Raw genomic sequence first — 12,500 nt, forward strand, 5'->3', positions numbered from 1 at the left:
AGATAGATAGATAGATGGATAGATAGATGGATAGATGGATGGATAGATGGATAGATAGATAGATGGATAGATGATGGATAGATGGATAGATAGATAGATAGATAGATAGATAGATAGATAGATAGATAGATAGATGGATAGGTAGATGGATAGATAGATGATAGATAGATGGATAGATAGATAGATAGATGGATAGATGATGGATAGATGGATGGATAGATAGATAGATAGATGGATGGATAGATAGATAGATGGATAGGTAGATGGATAGATAGATGATAGATAGATGGATAGATAGATGAATAGATGGATGGATAGATGGCTGGATGGATGGATGGATAGATGGATGGATGGATGGATGGATGGATGGGTGGGTGGGTGGATAGATTGATGGATGGATGGATGGGTGGATGGATGGGTGGTGGATGGATGGATAGATGGGTGGATGGATGGGTGGGTGGATGGATGGATGGATGGATAGATGGATGGATGGATAGATGGATGGATGGATGGGTGGGTGGATGGATGCATGGCTGGGTGGGTGGATAGATTGATGGATAGATAGATAGATATATATGAATGGAGTCAAGAGCAAATCAAAACAGAAGGAAAGGAAATGATGGAGAGGAGAGAGTATTGGAATAACAACACAGCAGCGTATCATTTGTTTATTCTGGATCTCTACGTCTCCATTCCTGTAAATGACCGTCGACATGATTTATGCCGGAGCGTTTCCAAGTCTGAACTTAATAGGTAACTTCCATCATTCCTGACACGCTGCTTCAACGCATGAAGGTCTGCACCGCCTGCAGAGAGCAGAGGAACAGAGAGAGTTTCAGTGAAGTCTCATGGAGAGGGTCTGCACACTTTGTTCCAGCAGATCGGCAATGAACCACTGAGCTGGTTCCACACCAACTGCAGGAAAACCACTTCAGCTCTGGAGGGGAATAAACCGTAAAGCCCCTGAGTCCACAGAGTGTCTCTTTCTTTGGAGGGAAGGCACTTCAAACTCACAGAAATATTTTATTGTTTATATGACAACAATATTTTGAGAACGTATCCCCGCTTTTATTCACCTTATGTCGCCCCGCCCCTTTCCCGACTTTCAGTTCAAATAGAAAAGTGTTGGTTCTTCCGGTTAGCGCTAGCAGCATTGTAATCAATACAGTTATATTTGGGATCATTCCCAGCTACACTGCACCGATGGGCTGGTTCCAATGGAAACATCCCATTGGCTTTTTGTCAGGGGAGTCCTTCACAATGCTAACTTCTCTCTGCAACACATACACTGTAAAACAGGTGAATGTTTAAAGGGTAAAAGGCTCAGTGCAGTGTGAACGATGCATAGCTACCATATTTTTTTTTAAAAGCAGCGGCAAAAACTAAAGTCTTCAGTCGTTTGAAAGTAGTTGTCGGGGTCGATGTTGTGTCCGCTGTTTATATCTGAGCCAAAGGATTCGTTGAGTTCGTGATACAGTTTTTTTCCAAATGTTGATTGAAGATGATGAGGAATTCAAAAGCCCTCACAACAAAATGACTCATATTCAGGCAAGGCACGTTTATTTATATAGCCCCTTTCAACAAAGTGCTTTAAATGAAAGACATTAAGAGCATTAACAAATAGTGCAGCGGAAATACGTTAAAATTAATGAATAAACCTTTCTATTAAAGCCTCGTTGAGACCTTTTACGTTTCCCAAAAACGTCCCTTTGTTTTTTAGATTCCCTGAACCTAGTATTTTAAACCAATAGAGGAAACACATGACGTTGAACTAAGGTCTTAGATATGTAAAAACAAACAGGTGATGACCTTCTCGTACCTTTATCCAAAGTCAAGACGATCGGAGATGCATCTTAACACCAAGTCTCTCATATTCAGCCTCACAGGGAAATACAAATATGGACGACTTGTGCAAAACCTGGGTGTTCGAGGTACTGCTCTCATGTTCAATCAAAAATGAGTTAATATGTGCATGAATTCAGTCAAACACATAATTATACAACCCATTAAAAGCTTTTGCAAATAATGACAACAGAAAGTAATACCCTTTAGAGATTAGAGCCAGCGGGTTGTACTTAACTCACATTGATTTTCATTTTCCTCTCTTATTAAACCACTCAACTTTGCAAAATATATTTGTTGTATGAATGATTTCAATTTGCAATAACAACTTTAATGCATTACTATGAAAGTACTTTTAACCGCCTACTATTTCATAATTGATTTTCCTGATTATGTGGGATTACAATCAGACAGCAGCGGCTCGTCCCTCCGCTGTTATTATGGTCAACAATTACACAGAAAGAAATCCATCATTAGAGAGAGAGGCGCAGACACTGATGTGTAGGCCCACAGGAGCAGAACATAGACCAGAATGCAATGCAGCAACAAGAGATGTGGTTAAAGCAGGATGATTGTGTGGCAGGAAACTGTAGATGATGCAAATTGATTAGAAGTTGTGTTACGCAAAATTACAAATATTCCTCGCGATGATATATATTATGCTAATTTTAAGGTGTATATAGTGTCTCTACTTTAAAGAGTCCTCTCCTGATGATGTTCAGGTGTATATCAGTATGTAGTGTCTCTACTTTAAAGAGTCCTCTCCTGATGATGTTCAGGTGTATATCAGTATGTAGTGTCTCTACTTTAAAGAGTCCTCTCCTGATGATGTTCAGATGTATATCAGTATGTAGTGTCTCTACTTTAAAGAGTCCTCTCCTGCTGATGTTCAGGTGTATATCAGTATGTAGTGTCTCTACTTTAAAGAGTCCTCTCCTGCTGATGTTCAGGTGTATATCAGTATGTAGTGTCTCTACTTTAAAGAGTCCTCTCCTGCTGATGTTCAGGTGTATATCAGTATGTAGTGTCTCTACTTTAAAGAGTCCTCTCCTGCTGATGTTCAGGTGTATATCAGTATGTAGTGTCTCTACTTTAAAGAGTCCTCTCCTGATGAGGTTCAGGTGTATATCAGTATGTAGTGTCTCTACTTTAAAGAGTCCTCTCCTGCTGATGTTCAGGTGTATATCAGTATGTAGTTTCTCTACTTTAAAGAGTCCTCTCCTGCTGATGTTCAGGTGTATATCAGTATGTAGAGTCTCTACTTTAAAGAGTCCTCTCCTGCTGATGTTCAGGTGTATATCAGTATGTAGTGTCTCTACTTTAAAGAGTCCTCTCCTGCTGATGTTCAGGTATATATCAGTGTGTAGTGTCTCTACTTTAAAGAGTCCTCTCCTGCTGATGTTCAGGTGTATATCAGTATGTAGTGTCTCTACTTTAAAGAGTCCTCTCTTGATTGTGTTCAGGTGTATATTAGTATGTATTATCTCTACTTTAAAGAGTCCTCTCCTGCTGATGTTAAGGTGTATATTAGTATGTAGTGTCTCTACTTTAAAGAGTTCTCTCCTGCTGATGTTCAGGTGTATATCAGTATGTAGTGTCTCTACTTTAAAGAGTCCTGTCCTGCTGATGTTCAGGTGTATATCAGTATGTAGTGTCTCTACTTTAAAGAGTCCTCTCCTGCTCATGTTCAGGTGTATATCAGTATGTAGTGTTTCTACTTTAAAGAGTCCTCTCCTGCTGATGTTCACGTGTATATCAGTATGTAGTGTCTCTACTTTAAAGAGTCCTCTCCTGCTGATGTTCAGGTGTATATCAGTATGTAGTGTCTCTACTTTAAAGAGTCCTCTCCTGCTGATGTTCAGGTGTATATCAGTATGTAGTGTCTCTACTTTAAAGAGTCCTCTCCTGCTGATGTTCAGGTGTATATCAGTATGTAGTGTCTCTACTTTAAAGAGTCCTCTCCTGCTGATGTTCAGGTGTATATCAGTATGTAGTGTCTCTACTTTAAAGAGTCCTCTCCTGCTGATGTTCAGGTGTATATCAGTATGTATTGTCTCTACTTTAAAGAGTCCTCTCCTGCTGATGTTCAGGTGTATATCAGTATGTATTGTCTCGACTTTAAAGAGTCCTCTCCTGCTGATGTTCAGGTGTATATCAGTATGTAGTGTCTTTACTTTAAAGAGTCCTCTCCTGCTGATGTTCAGGTGTATATCAGTATGTAGTGTATCTACTTTAAAGAGTCCTCTCCTGCTGATGTTCAGGTGTATATCAGTATGTATTGTCTCTACTTTAAAGAGTCCTCTCCTGCTGATGTTCAGGTGTATATCAGTATGTAGTGTCTTTACTTTAAAGAGTCCTCTCCTGCTGATGTTCAGGTGTATATCAGTATGTAGTGTCTCTACTTTAAAGAGTCCTCTCCTGCTTTTGTATCACCAACATGTCGGAGCAGTCTTCCCACACTCTTGTGTTTACTTCCTGTCTGCATCTTTTCTCCGAAATGTTTTTTTTCTACATCTGTGCATCACGTTTTTGCCAGTCTTCAGTGTGTGTGGCATCGCTCTGTGGACCTGAAGAAATACCACACACACACACACACACACACACACACACACACACACACACACACACACACACACACACACACACACACACACACACACACACTGTCCCAAAACCATTATTGTGTGAGAGTTATCTTCATGTTTGTAGTTTGTATTCATATGAAAGAGTCAGATAACAGGTGTGTGAGTCTGAGAGGAAAATAAAAGGTGTGTGTGTGTGTGTGTGTGTGTGTGTGTGTGTGTGTGTGTGTGTGTGTGTGTGTGTGTGTGTGTGTGTGTGTGTGTGTGTGTGTGTGTGTGTGTGTGTGTGTGTGTGTGTGTGTGTGTGTGTGTGTGTGTGTGTGTGTGTGTGTGTGTGTGTGTGTGTGTGTGTGTGTGTGTGTGTGTGTGTGTGTGTGGACTGCACTGTCTAGCGGATATAAACACAATCAAACAGAGACATTCCTAACAGGAAGTCTTGCTTTCAGGCTGCTGGGTTTAATGCTGCTCTGACAGCTGCATTAAACCACAACAACAAACCCTGCACACATGCTCACTATCTGCTCTGATTACACACCATCACACACTGGAAGGGGAAACAACATTTGAAAGTATTAAGAGGTGGATATCTAGCCATCTCATACTTGCCGGCCCTGCAAAAAGGATTTCGAAAGAAGTGTGCCGGACAAAAGTAGATCATCCAACAATGTAAGCAAAGTTTTTCCGACAGCATTTTCCAACCTCAACTTTACTTTGTTAGCAACATGGTTGGGACGGATACTTCAAAAATAGTTTATTTATTTAAACAAATGTAATAAGCAACGACTTTAAATCCACCAAAAACATCTATTTTGTGTTGCTTCTCTTTCCCTCAATGGGCTGAGTCGTCACATTTTGGGGGCTCGTCCGGGATCAAGATTCAAAGATTCAAAGATTCAAAGGTTGTAATGTCAGATCATCAGCTACAGTGTAGACATGGCAATGCAAATCTCAAGACTCCTCCAACGATGCAACACATATAATAAAATACAAAAATACAAAATTGTGCAAGACGTCTATATACACGTAAATAGAATATGATATTAAAGTCATGTGACGATATCACTGCGTCTTATTGGTGATGCCATGTTTTGGTTTGATTTGACCTTTTTAGAGAATTAACCTTTGCTGGTAGTCGCTCACTAAGTGTTTTAAAAGAGTGTAATTAAACTTTGATAATCAGACACACACACACACACACACACACACACACACACTCACTCTTGCCGGCTGTCTGATGGGTCGTCTGGGTGTAAACTAACCTTGTTTTTCCCTTTCTCTCTCCCTCCCTCTTTTTCCAATATTTCCTTCCTTCTCTTCCTTCGTTTGTACTTCCTTTCCTTCCTTTATTAAATGTCTTTATTTGTGACTTCATTATTTTCCTATTCTTGGCACTTTATATATTATCTTCCACTGGCTTTTTCTTTCCTCTTTCCTTGTTTACCAACTGTTTCTCCTTTTCCTATTTATCCATGATCAAACCTTTACATTAACCTTTCTGTTTCCTCTCTGTACCCTCAATATTTCCATCCTCTTCTTACTCCTCTTCCTCCTCTTCCTCCTCCTCCTCTTCCTCCTCCTACTCCTCCTCTCCAGCGGCTGCTCCTCTGCCTCCAAGCTCCTCCTCTGGTTCTGCAACACCAGACCAGTTCCTGTCTAGCTGCTGTGTGTGTAGGGCGATTCAAGGCTCTGTCAAGTGAGTCTGTTCACACACACACACACACACACACACACACACACACACACACACACACACACACACACACACACACACACACACACACACACACACACACACACACACACATAGACACACATACTTCACCCCAAAGTGCTCCTGTGGGGATTGTCCACAGTACTGAGTATGTGAGTCGCTTTGGATAAAAGCGTCCAACATGTCATGTGAAGTAATGACAAATAGATAAATGCTTTATTTACTGTAAATAAAAAGGAAATAGAAGTAAAACTGTATTTTGTGAAAGAATTGCACCCTGAATTGCCGTATCAATATCAGTCTACTCTATATTGCAACATATCGGAAGTCTTTCAAGATTAGTGTAAACCATTCCTGAGAACAGAAGTTTAAGTTATGTTGCTTAAGGTGTTTCTTGATGACCTAATCCCGTAACACATCAGCTGCTACTCCCTCAGCCCGTATACATGGGTATGCACACTCATGCTATCGGCACGAACAGTGTGAAAGATAAGCAGCAAACAAAGGACTAAAAGGTGAAGGAACAGTCAACACTGGCTTTGACCTTGATGTATTTTTGACCTTAAACAAATTGTAAGCACTTCACAGAACGTCCACGACGACACGTGTTGTTTGGCTGCGCGTGAAAGGAGAAGAGACAGATGAAGGTTTCAGAGCGCCACAAAGAGAGAAGACCTTTTGCTTTTTTGCTCCACTTGCAAAAAAAGACCGGATGCTGCTCAAGTCTAATTACATCGTGTGTGTCTCCCTGAAGGGTAATTAGACTTCCAGACCCCCGGGCACACACACACACACACACACACACACACACACATACACACACACACACACACACACACACACACACAGATGTAAGAGCGTATACAGCATTTCTTATTTCCCGCAGACTTTCTGCTGACACGCACAACACGTCTAAATGTTTGCAAACTTGTCGCTGACTTTCCGCTGTTTTTCTTTCCATTGTGATTTTTTATGATTTTGTTTAGTACCAACATGGATACCAGACCTCCAGAAAGAACAGAGTAACCAATGCTAAACTGTGGTCACTGTGTGTGTGCGTGTGCGTGTGCGTGCGTGCGTGCGTGCGTGCGTGGCCTAGCATTACTATACTTGTGGGGACCTAAATCTGTTTACACAGTCACGTGTGGGGACTCGCTTCCCTTATGGGGACAAATTGGAGGTCCCCATAAGGGAATCATTAATTTTAGGGTGAAGACTTGGTTAGGGTTAGGATTAGGATAAGTCTCCAGGAAATGTATGTAAGTGTGTGTGTGTGTGTGTGTGTGTGTGTGTGTGTGTGTGTGTGTGTGTGTGTGTGTGTGTGTGTGTGTGTGTGTGTGTGTGTGTGTGTGTGTGTGTGTGTGTGTGTGTGTGTGTGTGTGTGTGTGTGTGTGTGTGTGTGTGTGTGTGTGTGTGTGAAATATATAAGGATAATACAAAATAAGTATTTTAAAGACACAATTTAGCATGTAAAGTATTTACACCAAATTTAAATGTAACTACAAATAACCTTAAAAAAACAAAACACTTAGGACAATGAGTATGTGGCAAACTACAGTGTGTTATATTTTAAACTCCAGTGTGTTATATTTCAAACTACAGTGTGTTATATTTTAAACTCCAGTGTGTTATATTTCAAACTACAGTGTGTTATATTTCAAACTACAGTGTGTTATATTTCAAACTACAGTGTGTTATATTTCAAACTACAGTGTGTTATATTTCAAACTACAGTGTGTTATATTTCAAACTACAGTGTGTTATATTTCAAACTACAGTGCGTTATATTTCAAACTACAGTGTGTTATATTTTAAACTACAGTGTGTTATATTGTAAGGCTGTGCAGACGTGCAGAAAGCAGCAGAGAGGGGAGCTTGAACGTGGCTCACATCCGACAGAAAGACACACGGAACGAGCTCTCATGATGGGCATGGGTGTAACGCAGCATGCTGTTGGGAGCAGTGAGAACAAGAAGAATGAACCGGAAACAGGAACGCTTGTAGAGCTGGACGACATCTGGTGAGAAATGGACGGGTACAATGGCAATGGATTGTATGATCAGGCATAGATAGAGACACAAGACACAGCTGGAGGAATACGAGAGTAAATACAACAGGAAACAAGAAACACAAACAACAACAACAACAACAACAACAACAACAACATCGAATACAGCCGGCTCTAAAGATCCGGTTTGTTGCAGACGGCAGCGCCATTTTCAGAGCTATCAGTGTGAAAGTGATCATAGCTCTTTAAATGGTACTGCTGTAGGTATTCAGCCAACAGCTACGAGGAGGAAGACTTCAAGACTCAGTGATGAAGACATGATGAAGACTCAGTGATGAAGACATGATGAAGACATGGTGAAGACATGATGAAGACTCAGTGATGAAGACATGATGAAGACATGATGAAGACTCAGTGATGAAGACTCAGTGATGAAGACATGATGAAGACATGGTGAAGACATGATGAAGACATGGTGAAGACATGATGAAGACTCAGTGATGAAGACTCAGTGATGAAGACATGATGAAGACATGGTGAAGACATGATGAAGACATGGTGAAGACATGATGAAGACTCAGTGATGAAGACATGATGAAGACATGATGAAGACTCAGTGATGAAGACTCAGTGATGAAGACATGATGAAGACATGGTGAAGACATGATGAAGACATGGTGAAGACATGATGAAGACATGGTGAAGACATGATGAAGACTCAGTGATGAAGACATGGTGAAGACATGATGAAGACTCAGTGATGAAGACATGATGAAGACTCAGTGATGAAGACATGAAGAAGACATGATGAAGACATGATGAATACATGATGAAGACATGATGAAGACATGGTGAAGACATGATGAAGACTCAGCGATGAAGACATGAAGAAGACATGATGAAGACATGATGAAGACATGATGAAGACATGATGAAGACATGGTGAAGACATGAAGAAGACATGATGAAGACATGAAGAAGACATGATGAAGACATGGTGAAGACATGATGAAGACATGAAGAAGACATGATGAAGACATGGTGAAGACATGATGAAGACATGATGAAGACTCAGTGATGAAGACATGATGAAGACATGATGAAGACATGGTGAAGACATGATGAAGACTCAGTGATGAAGACATGGTGAAGACATGATGAAGACATGATGAAGACTTGGTGAATACATGATGAAGACATGATGAAGACATAATGAAGACATGATGAAGACATGATGAAGACATAGTGAAGACATGGTGAAGACATGATGAAGACATGATGAAGACATGGTGAAGACATGGTGAAGACATGATGAAGACTCAGTGATGAAGACTCAGTGATGAAGACATGATGAAGACATGGTGAAGACATGATGAAGACATGATGAAGACATGATGAAGACATGGTGAAGACATGATGAAGACTCAGTGATGAAGACATGAAGAAGACATGATGAAGACATGATGAAGACATGATGAAGACTCAGTGATGAAGACATGAAGAAGACATGATGAAGACATGGTGAAGACATGATGAAGACTCAGTGATGAAGACATGAAGAAGACATGATGAAGACATGATGAAGACATGATGAAGACATGATGGAAAAGTATGTTTCTTCTTCTTCTTCTTCTTCCTGTTGAAGGCAGAGTCTTCACGTGTCTTTGTGCCAGACGTTTGAAACATAACCGAGAGAAGGGGAGTGTCTCCATTCAGAGACTCTGCCTGCAGAGTTCACGGCAGGACGCTGAGGTCGGGGGAAACCCAACACGATGAGTTTAAAACCCGCAGTTTGACAACGTAAAGCTTTGTTTAGTCAACACGGAAATATCAAAGACCCAAAACACATCTCGAGCTTTTTCTGAAGGATTAGAAGTTTAGAGGCCTCAACGTTTAGACACAAACATTACAATCCACTCAAAGTGAAATCATGTGTGTGTGTGTGTGTGTGTGTGTGTGTGTGTGTGTGTGTGTGTGTGTGTGTGTGTGTGTGTGTGTGTGTGTGTGTGTGTGTGTGTGTGTGTGTGTGTGTGTGTGTGTGTGTGTGTGTGTGTGTGTGTGTGTGTGTGTGTGTGTGTGTGTGTGTGTGTGTGTGTGTGTGTGTGTGTGTGTGTCAGAAGTGTGTTTTTCATGTTCACTCGCCACGCACTCTGGATTGTATTTCTGTTGGGAGATGCAGTGTTTGCTGAATGGGATTCTCTAACATCTAAATACAGACTGCCTTCGTCTAGCCAACTCAGAAATAAGGATTCAGCTCATTTAGTGACATGAGTACACAACTTTAGTGCAAGTGAGACCAGATGCCCTAATTATACTAGAAAGCATGAATAATGAATACATTTTAAAATATATTGCCATCTTTTCGCCAAAATGTACAATATGATGATGAACACAGAGATCCTCTAAGGCAGTCTTACTTCGTCTCCGTGCTCAAATGTTCACGAAGCTCTTTATTGCTCTCATACTGCCTGTTCTGCAGCACCTCTTTTCACCGTCTGTCTGAAACCGGTTAGCTGTAGCTCTGTTGTGATTGGTCAACCAGCTTAGAGATGTCCCGCCCCTTAACTTATCACGTGCAAAGTGTTGGCGCGCTAGCCAATAGAAGCGTGAGTGTTCTGCAGTGAAGTTTAAAGGTCCCATGACATGCTTTCCCGGTTATCACCCGTCCCCTTGTGTTCTGTAGCTTCTGAATGTAAACGGTCTGCAGAGTCAAAACCCTCAAAGTACACCCTGTAGGGAGTAAAACTCTAACACAGAGAAGACCTGTCTGTGCTGCCCCAGAACGCCTCCTTTTCCATTGTTTACTTCTTGGGTATAGTGACGTATTTCGGGTATAGTGACGTAACGTCCGCGGAGCCGTTACGTTTGGACCAATCCGCGGACTTCCTCACACACACACACTCGGCGGGACGTTGCGGGGCTCGCTGCTGCGAGGAGCGGACAGTGTGAGCTGGCTCACTGGTGTGGGGTCGGCGAGACAGCGAGACACAGCGGAACTCAGCCTGGGCACACAAACAAACTCCCAGCCAGGCTGCGGGTGTGTGTGTGTTTCGGGCTGGGTTTACGCTGTGTCGCGCTTGTATGTGTGTGTGTGTGTGTGTGTGTGTGTGTGTGTGTGTGTGTGTGTGTGTGTGTGTGTGTGTGTGTGTGTGTGTGTGTGTGTGTGTGTGTGTGTGTGTGTGTGTGTGTGTGTGTGTGTGTGTGTGTGTGTGTGTGTGTGTGTGTGTGTGTGTGTGTGTGTGTGTGTGTGTGTGTGTGTGTGTGTGTGTGTGTGTGTGTGTGTGTGTGTGTGTGTGTGTTTATACTTGAGAAAGAAGTAAACAAACAGATTGTCTTTCCTTTCCTTTTTCTTTCCGTCTGACCTCATGCAGCCCGTTATAAATATCTTTCCCGCTGCTTCACCCACACCGAGACGCCTCGATAAAAACTTCAATCTGTTTCTAACTTTAAACACGCTGCAGTTGACCTTTCAGACCCCTAACGCTGCTGTAGGCAGGTGAGAAGGTCCTGGAATAATATCTCAATGATCACATGACGCAGGATCTTTAAATCTGTGAAGCAACGGATCTAAAATATCTGGCATCCAGAGGAATTTCATCAGGGATAATATGTTTAAAGACGGCATAAACAGAGTGGAATGTATGTACGTTTACACCACTTCAATGACGCAAACAGAAACACTAACTGCAGCGCGATGCGGAAGCTATTTGGGTTGCTGGAAAGTGTTTGTTGCAGCTATCCGTACGTTACATATTAAGTCATTACCATAAGCTTTATAATGTCAACGAACCCCGCTTTCTGAAGCTGAAGGGTTGCTGACCAAGGCGCTCCTTCCCTTTCTTTTGGTGAGTTTTATCACATTAAAAAACTTGCATATGTGTCACAGCTGGAGGGCAGAAGAATTCAAAATCAAAATCCTTTAGTGGCAAAACTTGGCAAACAAGAAAATTCTTCGGAATAAGAAACGTCCAGCAACATGACTCTGACACAGACTGAAAGAAAAAACAGAACTTAAAGGTCCCCTATTATAATGTTGTTCATCAATATATCACAGGTCTCAGATATATCCAGAACCTTTCTCTGATTGGCTGGAACACCAAACAGATCATTGCAGCATTACCCATAATCCCCTCTGTTTCAGCCCTGTTTCCAAAGTGCTGATTCTCTGTCTGTTACTTTAGATGAAAATAAGGAGCCCCTCCCCACGCCCCTCTGAGAGACATTTAGTTACAAAGAACTCAATGGTGCTCTAGGAGGAGATTCAGGTGATAAGGGGGGGGGGGGGGAGGGGGGGGGGGGTTACCTTGGTCAAAAATCTGATCAGCTCATTTTCAGACAGGTTTTTATAGAAATGGAT

The 12,500-nt window shown here is 41.7% G+C and overlaps 1 protein-coding gene across 3 annotated transcripts in view; it reads left to right on the forward strand.

Annotated features, from left to right (window-relative positions):
* htr4 (5-hydroxytryptamine receptor 4) overlaps positions 1-12,500 on the forward strand; it is a 186,680-nt gene that overhangs the window by 152,995 nt on the left and 21,185 nt on the right. Inside the window, exon 7 of one of the 3 annotated variants that reach the window (XM_079670848.1) lies at positions 6,018-6,117. The exons of the other annotated variants lie outside the window; for them this stretch is intronic. Coding sequence (XP_079526974.1) covers positions 6,018-6,081 — 64 coding nt within the window. The 3' untranslated portion in view covers positions 6,082-6,117. The remainder of the gene's footprint in view (positions 1-6,017; positions 6,118-12,500) is intronic. 3 annotated transcript variants of the gene reach the window in all.

Source organism: Notothenia rossii (genome assembly GCF_949606895.1).
Source record: "Notothenia rossii genome assembly, chromosome: 3".
Taxonomy (NCBI): Eukaryota; Metazoa; Chordata; class Actinopteri; order Perciformes; family Nototheniidae; genus Notothenia; species Notothenia rossii.